The 19,209-nt window shown below is 39.1% G+C and overlaps 1 protein-coding gene across 2 annotated transcripts; it reads right to left on the bottom strand.

The window, feature by feature from the left end:
- Window positions 1-840: 840 nt before the first annotated feature.
- On the bottom strand, window positions 841-16,693 carry LOC131343070 (BOLA class I histocompatibility antigen, alpha chain BL3-7-like). 2 transcript variants are annotated; one of them, XM_058374482.1, is made up of 6 exons: window positions 16,400-16,692; window positions 4,286-4,552; window positions 2,186-2,458; window positions 1,590-1,871; window positions 1,405-1,503; window positions 841-1,255 (listed from the first exon to the last, which is right to left on the bottom strand). In XM_058374482.1, the coding sequence occupies exons 1-6, from the start codon at window positions 16,467-16,469 to the stop codon at window positions 1,203-1,205; spliced, it is 1,044 nt and encodes a 347-aa protein (XP_058230465.1). In that variant the 5' UTR covers window positions 16,470-16,692; the 3' UTR covers window positions 841-1,202. The 2 variants fall into 2 exon arrangements, with proteins under 2 accessions (XP_058230465.1, XP_058230464.1); XM_058374481.1 differs by having other exon boundaries at window positions 841-1,503; window positions 16,400-16,693.
- Between the last annotated feature and the right edge of the window lie 2,516 nt (window positions 16,694-19,209).

Raw genomic sequence — 19,209 nt, forward strand, 5'->3', positions numbered from 1 at the left:
GGAATTTCAGATATGTGTGACAGGACAACATTTAAGATATTGATTCTGTGCCAGAAATATTTGTTCACGTTCCCACAGTTTCATTGAATAAACCTGGCAAGAATAAAAAAAAGATCTTTGTAAGACTTTAAGACAGAATTTATAATATCAGTGTAGTGTCAGGAGGAGCAGCTCTACTGCAGAGTAGAAAGTCTACAAACATCTTCATCTTGTTTCATATACTCTTATTAAGAAATGCCTGTGATGGACTGGTGACCTGTCCAGGGTGTACCCCTGCCATTCACCCAATGTGTGCTGGGATAGCTACATCATCTCAGTGTCATATCTTCTAACAAGATATCTTTACAAATAACACCCTTCTAAAAGTCTATGTAAGTCTCTGTAACAGCAGTCAAAATAAAACATCAAGATAAACACAATTCAGGTTTAAAAAAAAGCCCTTCTTACACTCTTGGATAAAATCAGATTTCTTCTGATCCTGTATAATAAAGTCAGAAACTTCATTCTCTCTTTAACCAGGACAGACGACTTTCATGTATATAGTTTTCATATCATTTATTTAGTTTGTAAATGTCACATGGCCATCACGGACAATGCAGATCCAGACCACCAGAGAGCCCCTGACCCATCATTTAAACTTCTCCTGTTTATTACTCCGTTTCCCCTCTTGACCATGTTCACCTGTTTCATCCTAGTTTAACTCCATTCTGTTTACTGTTTGTTTCCTTTATTCCCTCTGTATTATAGAAATAAAGACCTGTATTTGTATTTGCCTCAAAAAAGGTTTCCTAACCTGTGGCATGATTATAGTTTAGTAAATAAATAAACCAACCAAAGACATTTTCTTCATGTTCTTATTTAGAAGCTATTTATTTTTTAATGAATTTATTTACAGATTAATAAATATACAGTACCACATACTACAGCACTGAGCTCAGTGGAGCAGAACAGAACAGCGCCTCATACAAACACAATCACATAGAAAACTGTACAAATGTACAAACAAAATTCATAAATACATTTTACATATTGTGTGTGGTCCTCATCTCCATCTCCTGGTGTCTCCTAAAGAAACAGGATCAGCTCTGAGCTGAGATTTAATGTAAGCTCAGGTTTTTCTGCTGGATTTTCAGTCCACACAGATTTTTATTCCATAAACATCATCATGTCTTACTCTCTCAGTTCAGCAGAAAGACACACAGTCACACTTTAATAGTGGTTGGAGACTCTTCAGAAGCTGGAGCACGTTTAAAGCCTGAAACACAGATGATGGACAGACAGTTATTTATCAGTTTATCAGTTCAGACTAAAAACAAGCAAAATATTCATCAAATCTCCTTCAAGAATTAGAAAGTGTAAATCTGTTCTCTGAAAACTTCACATCTGCCTCCTTCCTCCTCTCACCAGAGTTCTTCTTCTTCCAGACCATAATTCCAGCAACAACGACAACGAGAACAACGAGAGCCACGAGAACACCAACGATGATAGGCATCAGTCCTCCACCTGTTAAATCAGCACAGAGTCTTTATTATCTGCTGCATCAGGAAATCAGATTTATTGTTTATACTGTATGTGGAGTTGATCAGGACCTTTTGGTACTTCTAGCACTAACTCCTCCTTCAAGCTGCTGTGCTGAATCACGCAGGTGTAGGTGTGTTTCTGCAGATCCTCAGCTGGGACTTTCAGAATGCTTCTCTTCTGAAAGCTTCCATCCTGGTTGGGTAACGTCTCTCTGAGCTCCACGTCCTCGTTCACGTCCTCTCCGTCCTTCCTCCAGGTGATATTCACTGCTTTGGGGAAGAAACCTGTAGCGTTACACACCACCTCTGGAGAAGGCGAGTGTTTCTGGAACACTGATGCTGTAGGAGGATCTGCAGAGACACACAGAGACACACATAAAAATCTGTCAAATTTATACATATATTGTGTAAAAGACACTAGTGTTTGCACGTGTGTGTGTGTGTTACACGGACACAGTATGTCATCATTGTGTAAACAATCACTGTGTGCGTGTTGTAAATAAAAGTCTTAATTGTGTTATTTGTCTGAACATCATCAAAGGGAATGTGCCATAGTAAAGGAGTGTGGTATTAGTGTATGTTTGTTATTAGTCTGTACACAGTCAGTGTGTGTGTGTGTGTCCAACAGCTGCAATTACAGTAACAGAGCAGGTCACACACTTTACCTTTCCTCTCCAAAGTCTCTCTGCCATGAGACACAAACTTCTTTAACTGATCAATACAGTTAGTTTTCAGGTAGTTCTTCCAGTATTGAGCTTCATCTCCTGTAGGATCCCACTGCTTTATAAAGATCACAGCTTTATCATTATCTGCAGTCCAGGTTCCAGTGTTCAGATCCAGACTGATGAAATCTTCTCCATCATAACCGTACTGATCATATCCTCTAGTAGTGCTATCATGGAGCTCACAGCCGTACATCCCCTGAAGTGTGTGAACTCCTACACATACATGCGTGCACACACACACACACACACACACACACACAGAGAGAGAGAGCGTGAGCTCTGTACTGAATTCTGCTTGAATTCTGCTCTCCTCTAAATCAGAGCAAAATAAAAAGCTGGCAGAATAAAAATTGTTTAATTATTGCACTGGAACTTCAGATGTAAATAACAGGACTATCTAAAATGTTGATTCTGGATTATAAATATTTTGTTTATCTTTCTTTCATTAACAGTTTCAATAAATATTCTTGATGATTTAGTAAAATTTATCAAAAAAACCAAACAAACAAACAAAAAAAAACAATTGTGAGACTTTAAGACAATTTCAATTTGCCAGTTATTTTAGGGTGATTCCAGTGTTATGGATGTGACATTTAAACTGGTAATGCATATTCATAGATTTGTGGAACTGACAGGCAAAATGTATTTTTTTCTAAAATATATTTAAGCTCTCAGTGACAGTACATAGCAAAATTTTAAATAAAAGATTTTTTTCTGAAGAGTATTTTGAGGAAAAACAGTGTTATGGATGTGACGTCTCTGAAATACACATATAATCTGTTTGGGAAATTAACATCCAACTTTTGGTGATACCTAAAATTACTTTTGTTTTGTAATTAAAAAAAGTGCTGTGTGAGTCTACTCATTAGGTATTTATTAGCACAAACACTTACCCAACAAAAACAATAATAATAATAATAATAATAATAATGTTGCAAATTAACACCTCTAACACCACTTTTCAGAGAAAAATCATATATGACCATAATAAAGCCTGCTTTATGTTGCATGCAAAAAAAACAAAGAAAAACAGGTCCCTCACACACTTTGGGGATAAAAGTGTAAACACCCAGCAGGAACATTACAACTGAAACAATTAAGTCACTCAGATTTTCATTCTTATTTGAGATCCAAATAAACATCATAAATATCTCCATTTGTTTTGTTAACATTTACCCATGGTTGTGATTATAGCCTAATGACGTTAGGCTGTGTTACATTTCACTGAAACACAGAAAAGAAATGTGCTAACACTGCATGCTACCAGCAGCTGGAACACATATCACAACATTGCACAGAAACATTGGACATTTTTGCATCAACACTATTTGTGTAGCAAATTGTGAAAAGTTGTGGCCATGGAACTCACTGACATTTAATAAGAGGCTTATAAATTTATAGAGCTGGGCTGTTAAAGCAAGCTAACTGTATAGACTGATCTGTCATCCCCTAATCAATTATAAAATTGTCAAATGATAACATTTTGTCTAAACCTTGAGTCTATCATTCCCCCTTCTTCAAACAGTAGAACACAGCCATTTAAAAAACATTGCTTTTTGTATTAACGCACACCTTCTACATGCTGTTAAACACATCAAACATATATAAATTCAATAAGGGCACTTACATATAATAATATATAGACCTTAGTGAATATTTTAAGTATAGTCTAGTTTGTGTGCCCAAATTGTTCTTTTTTTCCTTGACCTTTTCATGGAATAGTTTATTTAGGCAGTTAGGCTTGAGTAGACTAAGGATATGAAGAATATGTAGTGTTAAACAGAGCAGCTCTACTGCAGAGTAGAAAGTGTTCAAACATCTGCATCTCATATTTCATATACTGAACTCTACAAGGATTCACTTTGGTGCTTCAGTAAAGCTTTTATGGAATTGCATTGAGAGGTTTGGGGATTATTTATTTATTTGTAATAATGTCAACTATTAACCATTCATTAATTGGTACAGTTACTTAAACAACAAAAATCTTGTGTGTCCAGAGTACAGTCAGTGTGTGTTACTGATTAAAACTCTGACTTTTACCTTCACTTGAATTCAAGCTCTTCCTTACTGCAGCCACTGTGTCTTGGAATTGGTGCTGACGATCCTTCACACGCTCTGTCTCTCTGTTCCAGTAATCTGGATCATCAGTAAAGAACTTCTGCATCCACTCCGTCTTTGGTATCATCTTCCTGATGTTACTGTCGTAGTACAAACACTGCCCTCCATCCATCAGACCCACAGCAGAGAACTCTGGGAAATGTATTGCTGGTGTGATGGCAGTATAGAGGTACTGCAGAGAGTGTGTGTCTGCAAAAGTTAAAATAGTTTTAGTAACTCAGCACATATAAAGAAAGACTATAAAGTTTAAGAAAATTCAGGATGATGTCACCAGAACCTACTGATTTAAATAAACAAACTTTAATTTATACGTTTCAAATTCAGTTGGTGGCAGTATGACAATGAATTAAAATGAATATAGAGATGTGATTAAACCTCATCACTGACCACACATGTGAACTCAGATGAAGTACAGCAGATTTATCATCATCATAGCAACAGTGTTTAAAATATAGCCAGTTCTGTTGGAATTATGATAATCATTTGACTTCCTGTGTCTAATTGGTGACACTACAAGAGTCAGTTACTCGTGTCATGTGTCTGTGACTCGACATCATTTAAGATACACCAGAACTTTCAAGCACATCACACATACAGGGGAAATATGCCACACTTTCTGTTTAAGTGGTTTGATAGATTAATTGATCACAATGACGCAGCCAGATTAGACTTCGTCACAGTTAAACTATTATAAATGTAAGAAAATGTGCACAAAGAGAACAGCTTAGCGTTAACATCCTATACCCGGCGAGAGCTTTTGGATATCGGTCTACGACACTCCAACAGTTTTATCACTGATCTTCTACTCATCTATGAGATCTCCAGAACACTCAAGGCTATGCACCCTACCCGGCTGGGTGGAAGTGCTCACACAAAGGCGGGGGAAACATGGGCGACTAAGAGCTAAAGCTAACACCACACCGTCTTTACCTAGCATCTTCCTCGCTAATGTGCAGTCTTTGGTGAATAAAATGGACCGAGAAACGACTTTGCATCACCCACAGCAAGAGACTTTCGGACTGTAATGTCATGATCTTCACAGAAACACGGCTACACAGCGGAGTACCCGACAATGCCTTTCTTTGTTCATCACCCCAAAATATTTACCTCTCATCAACCGTGTGAAGCTGTTACGACCCCGAAGTAGGCCTAGGAGAGACTCAGGGTCAGCAACTGGTGGTTTATCAAGCTGACAGTGGGTGAAAGGGTCCAACCGGGTCTAAACAATGACGCACAGTGTAAACTGGCTGAATGGAAAAAAAACAAGGTTTCGCGACACAACCTGTAGTGCTTAATTAGTTTACTGTGCTGTACAACAGAAAACACGTATTTACAATGTTTACAAATTTCACAAACAAGCCAAACACGGGGCTGGACAACAGCGGTGCTGAAGAAAAGAAAACCAAGTAAAACAAAATGATACTTCCCTAACGCTGCTTTATTTTTAATACATCCTGGACTACAAACAAAAGTGAAACCAAAAACCTGCCTATACTGCGCTTCCCTTACAAACTTAAATACAGGGGGTGGCCCCGCCCCTTTCCTAAGGTGTCTAGACAGTGTGACGTCCTACGTGTTGCACAGTGTATGAGCGCGCTCTTTCTTACCTGTCCGAGCCCCGTCAGCACAACACTACACAAACACACACAGCTGTACATACACCTCAATACACCAAGTATTTAGACAGACAAACAAACCACGCGATTGCACACACAAGCAGAAACAAAACGCCGCGCCCGATGCGGTGTCAGTGTCTCGCTTTTATAGCCTGACTCTTCTTCCGGTTAATCTTCCGGGGCGGCGATAGCGCGACTCGGCTCCTCCCGTCAGCGGCAGGTATATGGCATGCGGCCAACTGCATCACGTTCCTCCCAATCGGTTACGCTGTAAACAAAGCCATCATAATAACCGAAAATACATGTCGTGGCACGTAACACGCCCCTCCTCAAAAAAAAATTATCCTACTAGGATATTTTACACTCTAGAAAGAGCATCAGCTATTTTATTTTCAACACCCTTCTTGTGTCTCATCTCCAAATTGTATTCTTGGATAACCAGAAACCACCTCATTAGCCGTTGATTGTGGTTGTATATCCTAGATAAAAACACAAGGGGATTATGATCTGTGTACACAACTACAGGCCATAGGCTTGAGCCTACGTACACCTCAAAGCCAGAAGTAACGCCAGTGCTTCTCTCTCAATTGTAGAATATTTTACCTGATGTTTACTTAACTTACGTGAGTAGTAGCAGACTGGATGATTTACTTCATTTTTACCTTCCTGAAGTAACACTGCGCCGATCCCCACACCACTCGCATCAATTTCCAACTTAAAAGGTTTAACAAAGTCAGGGGCAGCTAGAACCGGAGCAGAACACAACAAAGCTTTCACATTATTAAAAGCAAGTTGACAATCATGAGACCACCTGAAGGTAGCAGCAGGGCTCAGCAATGAAGTTAGAGGTTCTGCAACAGAAGAAAAGTTTTTGCAAAACCCGCGGTAATAGCCAACCATTCCTAAAAATCTACGCAATTCACGTCGGGTTGTGGGCACAGGAAAATCAATAATGGCCTTAATTTTAGCTTGCAGTGGACAAACAATTCCATGACCAACCCTCATCCCAAGATAAACCACAGTAGCTTGTGCAAATTCACATTTTGCCAAGTTTAGTGTCAAATTAGCCTCTTTTAACTTGGTAAACACAGTTCGAAGAGACTTCACATAACTTTGCCAATCACAAGAATGTATGACCAAATCATCCAAATAGGCTATGCAATTTGGTACACCAGCAAGAACTGTATTAACAAGTCTTTGGAACGTAGCAGGTGAGTTTTTCAACCCAAAAGGCATCACTGTATACTGTAAAAAAGCATCTGGTGTCACAAACGCAGACAGCTCTGAAGCCCTTGGGGTTAGTGGGACCTGCCAGTATCCTTTAAGAAGATCCAACTTGTAACAAAACTGGCCTTACCTACCGTATCAATGCAGTCGTCAATTCGCGGCAGAGGAAATGAATCAGTCACAGTTATGGCATTGAGTTTTCTATAGTCTGTACAGAGTCTAAAAGTACCATCAGGTTTTGGCACCAACACACATGGTGAGCTCCACGGACTACAGCTAGGGACTGCTAAGCCATGTTCCAACAAGTATTCCGCTTCCTTACGCAAGATTTCACGTTTGGTGGAATTGAGACGATAAGGATGTTGTTTTAATGGTGTATCCTTTATCACTTTAATGTCATGTTGTAAGACAGATGTCTGTGTGGGCACGTCACTAAATATGGAGGGAAACTCCTTAATTAAAGCCACAATATCTCTACGCTGAAGGTCAGGTAAATGAGCAACCAGCGAGAGACTATCAGACTCAAAAGTTTTTAAAATCTGGGAGTTCATGAGTCTAGCCCCCAACTGGGTTGAAGACTGCTTAACTAAGTGCTCATCAGACTCCCAAGACGTAGCAATAGACACTACTGCTACAGCAGCTTTCTGTCCACCTTGCACAAGTTCAGGAACCGGAAGACCCTCCACAGGCATTTCTCGATCTAGAAATGGCTTCAACATATTTATATGACACACTCGACTCTTACGTTTCCGATCTGGCATATCAATGACAATCAGTTTGACTTAACTTCTCCTTGATTATATACGGCCCTAGAAACTTTGAAGACAGTGCAGACCCAAGAATGGGTAAAAGAACCAGCACTTTGTCACCCGCTTTAAATTCACGGGACACTGATCTTTGGTAAAACACCGCTTCATCTTAGCCTGCGACTTATGTAGCATTTTCTTTGCTAGCTGACAAGCTCTGTGCCACCGTTCACGAAAAGCACTGGTATAATCCAAAACATTCTTGCGTGGCTCTACTTTATTAGACATGAATGTCTCTTTTAATACCTTCAACGGGCCTCTTACAGAATGTCCAAAAACTAGTTCCGCTGGACTGAACCCCAAAGATTCCTGAACTGCCTCTCGAGCAGCAAACAAAACCAACGGCACACCCTCGTCCCAGTCTTTTCCACTGTCCATGCAAAACTTCCTCAACATAGATTTTAAGGACTGATGAAATCGTTCTAATGCGCCTTGTGACTCTGGATGGTACGGACTTGACATTTGATGTTGTACCCCTAGCATTTGAATGATCTGTGAAAACAAAGTGGACGTAAAGTTAGTTCCTCTGTCTGTCTGCACTACCCTTGGAAGGCCAAATGTAGTAAAGAACTTTGTAAGTGCTTTAACTACAGTCTGTGCTGTAATTCGGCATAGTGGAATTGCCTCTGGAAATCTTGTAGCAGTACACATAGTGAGTAAAAACTGATTTCCTGCTTTTGTTTTGGGCAAAGGACCTACACAGTCAACCAACACCTTTTCGAAAGGTTCTCCCATCACAGGAATAGGGTGCAAGGGAGCAGGAGGAATCACCTGGTTTGGTTTTCCTACCTTCTGACATGTCTCACATAAAGCACAATACTTAACTACGTCTTGGCGTAGCTGTGGCCAGAAAAAATGTTTCAACACTCGGTTGTATGTCTTGGTAACCCCCAAATGTCCAGACCAGGGATGATCATGGGCTACACTCAAAACCAAGTGTCCATACTTTAAAGGAACCACAATCTGAAAAACAGCATCTTTAGTTTCATCTACTCTAGAAGTCCACTTGCGCATCAACAAACTGTCATCTAGAAAGAAAGCCACTTGTTTCTTGTCCACATCATTAATGTCAGGTATCGCAGTAAAGAAGGAGTGTAAACTTTCATCACAATGTTGTTCCGAAATTAATTCATTTCTAGTAACACTTTTACTAGACAAGGGGCCTGTAAGCAGCTGGGTTTTAACATCTGGCTGAACTAATTCCCCAGAGTTTTCTTGTGTGAAAAATGAGTCAGAAAGATCCAAAACATCACCAGAATATTTTGCTTGGGACCGTGTTACCACACATGAAGAAAAAACCTCTGGAGTTTCTCTGCCAGATCATCAGATTGGCAATCAGCACAAACCTCAGACACTTCCACTACTGGAACAACTTTCCCACCGGCTAGGTCATTACCTAGAATAAAATCTACACCAGTAACTGGTAAAACCGGCCGAACTCCAACTTTAACAGTACCAGTCACAACACTTTGGTTACGCTGTAAACAAAGCCATCATAATAACCGAAAATACGTGTCGTGGCACGTAACAGAAGCCATCAGAAAGGACCATCAAAGTGTGGCCAGGGGGGCAAACTCTGTACTTCAGGACAGGTTTCAGCACACAGACTGGAGTATGTTTGCCTCTGAGGCTACCTGTGGCACTCATACTGACATTAAATAAATGAAATAAATTGCATTTATTTGTCACATATACATTACAGCACAGTGAAATTCTTTTCTTCGCATATCCCATCGTTGGAGGTTGGGGTCAGAGCACATGGGTTGAGAGAGCAGAGCAGAGCAGAGCAGAGCAGAGAGGGTTAAGGGCCTTGCTCAAGGGCCCAACAGTGGCAACTTGGCAGTGCTAGGGCTTGAACCCACGATCTTCATTAACACATACACTTCTTCTGTATTTGACTACACCACTATTGACAGTGTTACCATGGAGATACAGCTCACCATGTACTCTAATCAGAAGCCATGGATGAACAAGGAGGTGCAGCTCCTGCTGAAGGCCTGCAACACTGCCTTCAGATCAGGTGACACACAGGCCTACAGCACTTCCAGGGCAAAGCTAATTAGGGGCATCAAAAAGGCCAAATACTGCTACAAGCTTAAGGTGGAGAAACAAAACCCTTAAGTGAATGACTACTGCCCCTGTAGCACTCACACCTATTGTCATGAAGTGCTTCCTGGCACACCTCAAGAAATGCCTTCCCCCACACTGGACCCACACCAACCGCAGCAATAGGAGCACAGAGGATGCAGTCTCCACAGTGCACACTCTTTAAATGTATATCTTTTACTTTGTTGGGGACACAGAATTTATAAGGTAAGAGGCATGCTTTTTTCCAAATAATCTTGTTCATTAAAGAATTAAACAAATTTTCCTCTCTGAGTAATTCTTTTCCCTGACTGAAACAAATTTGTTAATCATTTTATTACTACATTTAGGTTCATAAATACACTTGTCATTAACCAAAAAATTTGGCTCCCTTTTTACAGTCACTTCAAACGATAGATGACATTTCATTAAGTGAACAAGACCGGCTGGTATAGCTTTAACAATTGTAAGAAATTCCTTATGAACAACAGGGAAATTGTATTTAAACATGAAATCACAATAAGAATAAAATTTCTCTTGTGGATCTAGTATATCACAAAGATTATCTTTTTCATGTCAATTCTTAAGAAAAATCGACTTGATCTTTACTAAAATACTCTCGTTGTTCAATAGCTTCACTTTATGCGGGGAAAACAAAGTTTCAATGCCAAAAGTGCCTGTTCATGTTCTGTTCAAGTTTTAGAAGGGGAAAATTTACAAGTTAACAAAAATTTAAGACCTCCCAGGTTTTTATAGATATTGTGATTGATAAAGGACCAAATAGAATCTGGTGAATTGACACACTTCCTAACCCAATTTACCTTTAAAGTGTAATTAATGTCAAAAGAATCAAGCATGTCAAAACCTCCATCAGCTTTCTTACCACAGAGAACTTTTCTTCAAATGTTGATGTTTGCTTTTCCAAAAAAAGTTAAACAATAAACTATTAATATGTTTACCTTTATTGTCATGAACAAATAATGAGCAAGATGGGTATATAAAATTAGACAGACCTTCGGCTTTTATTAAAATAACTCTACTAAGAAAGAATAAATCTCTTCGAAGCAAATTGTTAAAAATTAGTTTTGCTTTTTTAATTTTAGGAAGAAAATTCATTTCTTGCCTAAGAGATTTTCTTGGAAATATAGATGCTGAGATATTTCACATTATCTTTAATAGGTATATTATTCATGGAGGTTTTGCGGTTATCAAATAAACAAAGAATTTCACATTTAGGGATATTTAACTTTAAACCAGAAGCCTCCGAAAAGGTGGTAATGCAAGAACTTCTGCAATCTGATTTAAGTTTTCTAAAAACAGGGTTGTATCGTCTGCAAGTTGTGAAATTCTAATCTCACGATCAAAGATGGTCAACTCTTTGATATCAGGATTATTTCTAATATTTAAAGATTGTAATTCCACAACTAGTAAGAACAGAAAGGGGGAAATTCCACAACTTTGTCCAACTCCCCTGTTAATAGAAAATCTATTAGAAGTATCAAATTACAAGATTACTGATCTATTAATATCCTTATATATAATTTTAACCGGCGGCACAGTGGCTTAGTGGTTAGCACGTTCTCCTCACTGTGTGTGGAGTTTGCATGTTCTCCCCGTGCTTGGTGGGTTTCCTCCCACAGTCCAAAGACATGCTTCTAGGCTGATTGGAGTCTCTAAATTGTCTGTAGTGTGTAATTGCATTAGTGAATGAGTGTGTGTGTGTGTGTGTGCCCTGCGATGAGTTGGCTCTCCGTCCAGGGTGTATCCTGCTGTAACGGGCATGCCGACCCCAGCAGCACTTCCTCGCTCTCATTCCCCTGATTATTGATCACGCCACCTGCACCTAATTTCCCGGCACCTATTTAAAGCCCTCACTCGCTAGCATCAGCGGCGAGTATTAAGACTGTTAGGCTTATGTGCCGTAAGCATTTCGCAACGTCTGTGATACTTTACGTTTTGCCTATGTTTTGCCCGTCTTCCACTCATCACCTCACCGAATATGATTTTGTTAATAATGAAGACGGCGTTCATCACACTATCTGGACACTACGAGTACCGCGTCATGCCATATGGACTCTCCAATGCCCCGGTGGTGTTTCAAAATTTCATGAATGAAATTTTCCGGGACATGCTCCACCGGTTCGTTATCTGGATGGATCAGTCTAAAGTGGAAGCGGTGACGAACTGGCCGCAACCCCAAACTATCAAGGATCTTCAACGCTTCCTGGGGTTCATGAACTTTTACCGCTGTTTCATTGCAGGCTACAGCAAACACACCGCGCCCCTCACCTCACTGTTGCGCAATCAGCCTAAAGCGCTACGCTGGGCGACTACCACGGTCGAAGCCTTCCAGAATCTGAAAGCCGCCTTCTGCTCTGCACCTACCCTGCTGCATTCCGATCCCAGCCGACCTTTCGTGGTGGAGGTAGATGCTACGACTGTAGAAGTAGTCCCAACGGGGAGGTGAGCCCCTGGCACTCCATCCGTGTGCTTTCTTTTCCAAAAAGCTAACCCTGGCGGAGCAAAATTATGACATCGGCAACCGAGAGTTACTAGCCATCAAGCTGGCTTTGGAGGAGTGGCGGCACTGGTTGGACGGAGCTGTCCATCTCTTCGAAATAATCACTGACCACAAGAACCTCCAGTACCTCAGGGAAGCTAAATGGCTGAACCCCAGACAAGCTCGCTGGGCGCTATTTTTTACTCGCTTCCGGTTCACGGTCACCTACTGTCCCGAGCATAAGAACACAAAAGCGGACGCACTTTCCCAGATGCATGCACCAGATCCCCTACCGAAAGAATGCGAGCCCATCCTCCCTCCAAATCTCTTTGTCTGTCCTCTCCTCTGGGCTATTGACGAGGACATCCGTGCTGCCACTACAGAAGAGCTTGCTCTGCCAGGAGGTCCAGAAGGGAAAATCTATGTTCCAACTTCGCTGCGCCTCACCCTTCTGGACTCAGTACACTCATCTCCGGGCTCCGGACATCCGGCAGGCAACGAACCCTCTCACTCACCCGAGAGAAGTATTGGCCAAACATGACAAAGGAAGTGCTCCAACTTGTGAAAGGATGTCCCGTCTGCGCCATTATTTCCACACCACGTCGCCTGCCGGAGGGTAAGCTCATGCCGCTTCCAATTCCCCACTGGCCCTGGTCCCACCTGGGGATCGACTTGGCAACCAATCTGCCCACATCAGATGGCTTCACCACCATTCTCGTCATGGTCGATCGGTTCTCGAAAGCGTGCAAACTGATACCCCTCAAGGGCCTGCCCACGGCCATGGAGACGGCTGAGGCTCTCTTTGACCTTGTCTTCAGACACTTTGGCATCCCTGAAGACATCTTGTCTGACAGAGGGCCCCAGTTCGTGTCCCGAGTATGGCATGGGTTCTTTAAACAGCTGGGTGTATCAGTGATCCTGTCTTCTGGATATCATCCACATTCTAATGGCCAGACGGAGCGCAAAGTGCAAGAAGTGGGGCGCTATCTTCGAGCATACTGCTGTGACCACCAGCACAAATGGAGCAAATATCTTCCCTGGGCCGAGTATGCACAGAACTCGCTACGTCAAGAAGCCACAGGACTCACTCCATTGGTTCAGAGAGAGTGCGAGGGTTTAGGAGTCGGCACCGACGAGAAACACCACACTATCAGCTGGGAGATCGAGTCTGGCTCTGCTCACGAGACCGCCACCTAAAGCTGCCCTGTAAAAAGCTTAGCCCTCGATACATAGGTCCCTTCACCATCCGGTGGCCCATCAATGAAGTGTAACGGGCATGCACCCAATTTCCCGGCACCTATTTAAAGCCCTCACTCGCCAGCGTCAGCAGCGAGTATTAAGATTGTTAGGCTTATGTGCCGTAAGCATTTCTCAACGTCTGTGATACTTTACGTTTTGCCTGCCTGCCTGCCTGTCTTAAGTTTAACCTGCCTGCCTATAGTACCTTTTGCCTGATTTACGTTTTGCCTTCTGCCTGCCTGGAATTATTAAAGTGGCATTCGCTTCTCTCTCTGCCTCTTGAGTCATCTTGTTACACCTGCCTTGATGCTCGATGACACCTGACCTTGATGCCCAGGCTCCCCGTGACCCGATGATAGTTCGGATAAGCAACAGACAATGGAATGGAATCATATTAACCATTTTTAATTTCTCTCCAAAACCAAACAACTCTAGAGTAGAAAATAAAAATTTATGTTCGATGGTATAGAATGCTTTGTAAAAATCTAGAAACAGAATGATTGCATTAAAGTTTGTAGGATAACATAATTAATATAATTAATTAATATAATTTGCATGATCTATGAGATCAAAAATTAGCCTGATATTACAACTTATATGTCATTTAGGCATAAAACCAGGTTGGGTTTCATTGCTTATATCCAATAAGCCTGTTTTTAATCTTTTTGCATGTGCTAATGATAGAATAATCTAAATTTAGTAAAGTGATTGGGCTCCATTTGTTATAGGAGAGAAGGTCTTTACCTTGTTTTGGTATCAATGTAATAAGGACTTGTTTTAAAGAAGTGCATAATTTTTCATGAAGAATACATCCATTGTACATTCTAAGTAATGGACTCTTAATAGATTACCAAAAGTATGCATAAAACTCAATAATTAGGCCATTTGTGCCTGGGGATTTACCCTTCTTCATAGACTACACTGCTTTGGTAAGTTCGTCTTAAGAAAGGTCATTTTCACAAACCACTTTAAACTCATTTGAAATTACTGGAGTGAGAGATTTGATTTTTTTGTATAAAGGATCTTGCATAGTTTTCGTAATAATTTGAGCAATATAATTTGTTTAAAAAAAGAGTATACATATTTATTCATTTGACAGGGGTTTTTGATTATGATATTATCAATTTTTAATGCTGCTAGACGATTTCTTTTCATATTTCTATTTTCCAGAACAAAACAATAACTGGTGTTTTTCTCTCCCATTTCCAACCATTTAGCCCTTGATCTTATAAATGCACATTTAACTAAATCTAAATAGTGATCATCTATTTCGTTTCACAATTTAAATAAATAGGATTCCTTCTCTGTATTAAGAGTTTCTTTAGATTTGTCAAGCTCTCTGAGAATATCTTGACATCTTTTAGAATTAGCCACTTTAGGTTCTTTGCCTCAAAGCATAGCTAATTGTCTAAATTTGAATTTAAAAAATTCTTTGGATAAAAATCATAGACTCGTCTTCCAAAATAGAAACAGTTTTTTAACAGGTTCTACAAAATTTGCATCTGAGAGTAACTTATTATTAAATTTCCAACAACTGCAGATTGCAAATTGTAGTTGTAAACTACAGCTGTCTGTATTTTCAATTAAAGATATTGAGGTGAATCTATGATCTGATAAAGGTGAGTAACCGATCGACGTGTCTGAGACAAACTGAACTGCATTATTAGATAAGAAAAATCAATTTGTGACTTACGTGTAAGAGCATTATTTGTCCATGTAAATTCCTTATCGTGTGAATGTTAAAAAAAACGGCAAACATCAGTAACCTGTAACTTATCAACAAGCAACTCAAAAACTTTAGATGTACTGTTCTTTGGAGGGAATCTATCTAAGGACTCATAAGGGGCTTCACTGAAGTCACATCCAGTCAATAAATAAGCACCTGTGTATTTTCTTTTTAGGTCTAGTAATATCAGGCTAGGTTTTTCAAACATTTATAAATTTAAAGAGTTATTATTATGTCCATAAACATTGCAAATGATCGATGTCGTATTGTCTATATTTAAGATTATTATAATCCATCTCCCTTCACCTGAATATAGAGTTTCCACTACATCTCCCTTCAATATATTTAAGAAAACAGCGACCCCTACAGACCCCCCACTGCGGTTTTTCTAAAATCTTACATCGTTATCACAAGAATGTGTTTCTTGAAATAAAATCATTTGAGCCTCCCTGTGTTTAATGAAAATATAAAGTGTCTTCCTTTTATCCAATTTCCTTAAACCTCTAACATTCAGAGAGATCATATCTACTGTACCAAAATTAAAAACTGACAACCAAGAAAAAAGAAAACGAAAGAAAAAGCAAAAAAACATAAACAATAAACAAGACCTCCTAAATTAGACTAAGGCACTTGTTACAATAAGAACTTGGACTGAATTTGTAATCATCGTGTAAAAACCTACAGTGACGCAGATCCTATAAACACCCGTTTTTAACAAGCTTCCGTATTTTAGCGACCTATTTTGCTGAGATTTATTCTTATTTTGCGCAGTTTATAGTCAGTCACTATTACAGGAAATAACTTTCTATAAAATGATAGTTTACGTCTGTAACTCACCTGCTGATGAAGGATGAACAGAAAACGTGAGAAATAGCAGGACTTTGAACACAGTGCTACTGTCCTCCATCTTACAGTGTAGACTTTAAACAAAAATAACGTAAACAAGTCCATAAATAAAATCTGGTAAACTCCTTTATATAGTCGATAACACACCGGAGTAAATTCCCCACAGCGTTTACCACGAGACTCCAAAACAGCAGCAGCGAAAAAACTTTAGATCAAATTCAGACTTTCACTTTGACACCGAGGCTTCCGTCTCTTATCATAATATTATGCGGAGCTTTCGAGTCACATGATTGTGATTGTTGATCTGATTGGTTGATTCAGTGGGCGGTGACTGGTTTGTTTTTAGAGGTGGAGCTTTAAATCCAGCGAGGTTAAAAGATTGGAACGGAAATGACGTATTATTGCTGGCTAGTGTTGTAGGAGGTGTGTGGTGGTGTGTAGAGTATTATTACAGACAATTTATTAATGAAATCATCCAGAAAAAGATCTCAAACTCTGCAATACCATGAACTATTGCTCCCAAATAAGATAAATCCCATATAATTATTCAAATGTATGTATTGCCATCATTATACACTGTAAGAGGAAGCCAGTCATTATTAGGATATGTAACACATTCAAATGATTATTATTAATATAAATTTGTACAGATGCACTGCTGGCTCTGTCCTCAGCAGCTGATGTAAACGCAGGAGGTTCAAATTGTAAAATAAAGATTTGTGAAGCATTAAATGTTTCGATTGTATTGAAAAAGGCTTCATGACTCCAAGCTTAGATTAACACTACATGCTAGTGGCTTCTGCTGGTCAGATATATTAGCAGCTTCACTGAGTTGCTAACGTAGGGATTTATTAGCATTTTTATTTTACAAATAAATAAATATACTGTATTCGTATGACTCATGGATAAAAGTGCTTGTGTGAAACACACACAGGTTGTTATTTACTAAAAAACGATATTATATCAAATGTTAAATCACATAAATACAGACTCAATTTGAAATAATTTATTTCACCATCAATTCTTCAAACCCAAATAAGAGGAATTCTAAGGAATAATAATACAGCAGATTTCTACCACTGTAATAATGATTAATTATAACTAATGGACATGTTCTCCTAATCATAATAATACATAATAATACATTTATATTATTTCATTTTAATTTCACATTAAATAATAAAATGAAGATAAGACACATTTTCAAAACTGTCCTAATTTAATGACACATTAACGTCTCAATCTCAGTGAAAACTAAATCCAGAAATGAACCAAACCATTTCAGGCTCCAGAGATTCCACTTGAAACAAGTGGATTAGTAAATATTTTTTATTGAAAGACTAGATTCATCCTGTAGATATTATACTGGATCATATCATATTAGATTAGATCCAATGCGACTCAGTTCTGTAACTGTGATGGTATAAAACCTACAGTTACTTTTCGGGCCATCAGGAATATCAGTGTCATATGAAGTAAACAGTAAATGATCTGTGAAATTATGTTCACACATTCCTATGGCCCACTGAAGAATATACAACATGAAGATCCTCTTTAACATCATGTCTCTTGTTCCTCTTGGTTTTCTTCTTAGAGAACTGAAGTGCAGCGTAATTCACAGAGTCCGAGTCAGAAACCTGCAGGAACACAGAAGATAAACAGAGACGATAAAATAAACAAGAAGTCTATAAATAATTTCAGTTTAATACTTCTGTCAGTGGAGTTATTAATGAAAAAAAAACTCTATAACTAATAAACAGACAAATATATTTGTATGTAAATAATGAACCTAATATTTAAATAGCTGAATTTTATTTATTTATTTATTTATTTATTTATTTATTTATTTATTTATTTATTTAATGAACAGTACTAAGGAGGTCCTGGGAAATTTATTTTAAAGTTTAAAAATGTAAGCAATGTTTGAGAAACCCTTTTTTTTTTATTGATTTGTAACTTTAAAACTGCTTTAAATAATGATACATTTTAAATAAATACATTTTCATTAATACAGTTCTGAACTGATTTTAAGTATGAATTTATTAGGAAATGTGTGAAAGGTATAGAGTTTTGCTGATGTGCATTATTATTATTATTGTAACATCTCAGCTGGCGTCCGAACACCAGAGGGAGGGAGGGAGGGAACATCGATCTATAATCGACACCTGCTGCTTCTCCGCTTCACCAGCAGGTGGTGCAAGCGAGTTTGATGAGATAATAACAACAGGTAGACCGAGGCTATCACATCACTCTCAGGGATTTGCCAAAATGGACCAAGATGTAAGTACTGTACCTTAAGCCATTGAAGACACCAAAGCATTGTTTATGTGTATATTTGTTTTTATAAGTAGTTATTATTAACGTATTTCTTTAACAATAAATGGGAACATTGCTTACAAAAATTAACCATGTTTTTTGGTGGTAAAAGTGTAGTAACCATATTTTTTGGGTGCATTGATTACAATTGGAAAAAACACAGTTTTACTATGGTAACAATGTTTAACAATTGTTTTTGAAAACCAGGGTAATTTATTGGTAACAATGGTTTTATTACAGTAACCATGTTTTTTTCCAACTGAAGGAAAACCATGTTTTTTTTTGGTTTTAAACCATTGTTAATTTTCGTAAGCAATGTTCCCATTTGTTGTTAATAGAGATACCGGGGAGGAGGGGCCTGAACCCATGCAGGTGGGACGAACCTGCGTGTCAGAAAAGGAGCATCCACTCCGAGTCCAGCAGCGACTCTGTTTCTACTGTGGTGAGCCCGGCCACCAAGTGTACACATGCCCTGAAAAGCCATC

The sequence above is a fragment of the Hemibagrus wyckioides genome, linkage group LG22 (assembly GCF_019097595.1).
Source record: "Hemibagrus wyckioides isolate EC202008001 linkage group LG22, SWU_Hwy_1.0, whole genome shotgun sequence".
NCBI lineage: Eukaryota > Metazoa > Chordata > Actinopteri > Siluriformes > Bagridae > Hemibagrus > Hemibagrus wyckioides.

What these genes read in the sequence shown, in the direction of transcription:
- LOC131343070 (XM_058374481.1), bottom strand. Translation starts at nt 16,469, where the DNA reads ATGGAGGACAGTAGCACTGTGTTCAAAGTCCTGCTATTTCTCACGTTT. An exon ending in GAGCTTGAATTCAAGTGAAG is followed by an intron (nt 2,459 to 4,285) that starts GTAAAAGTCAGA and finishes ATGTATGTGTAG; the next exon opens with GAGTTCACACACTTCAGGGG. An exon ending in AGTGCTAGAAGTACCAAAAG is followed by an intron (nt 1,504 to 1,589) that starts GTCCTGATCAAC and finishes CTGATTTAACAG; the next exon opens with GTGGAGGACTGATGCCTATC.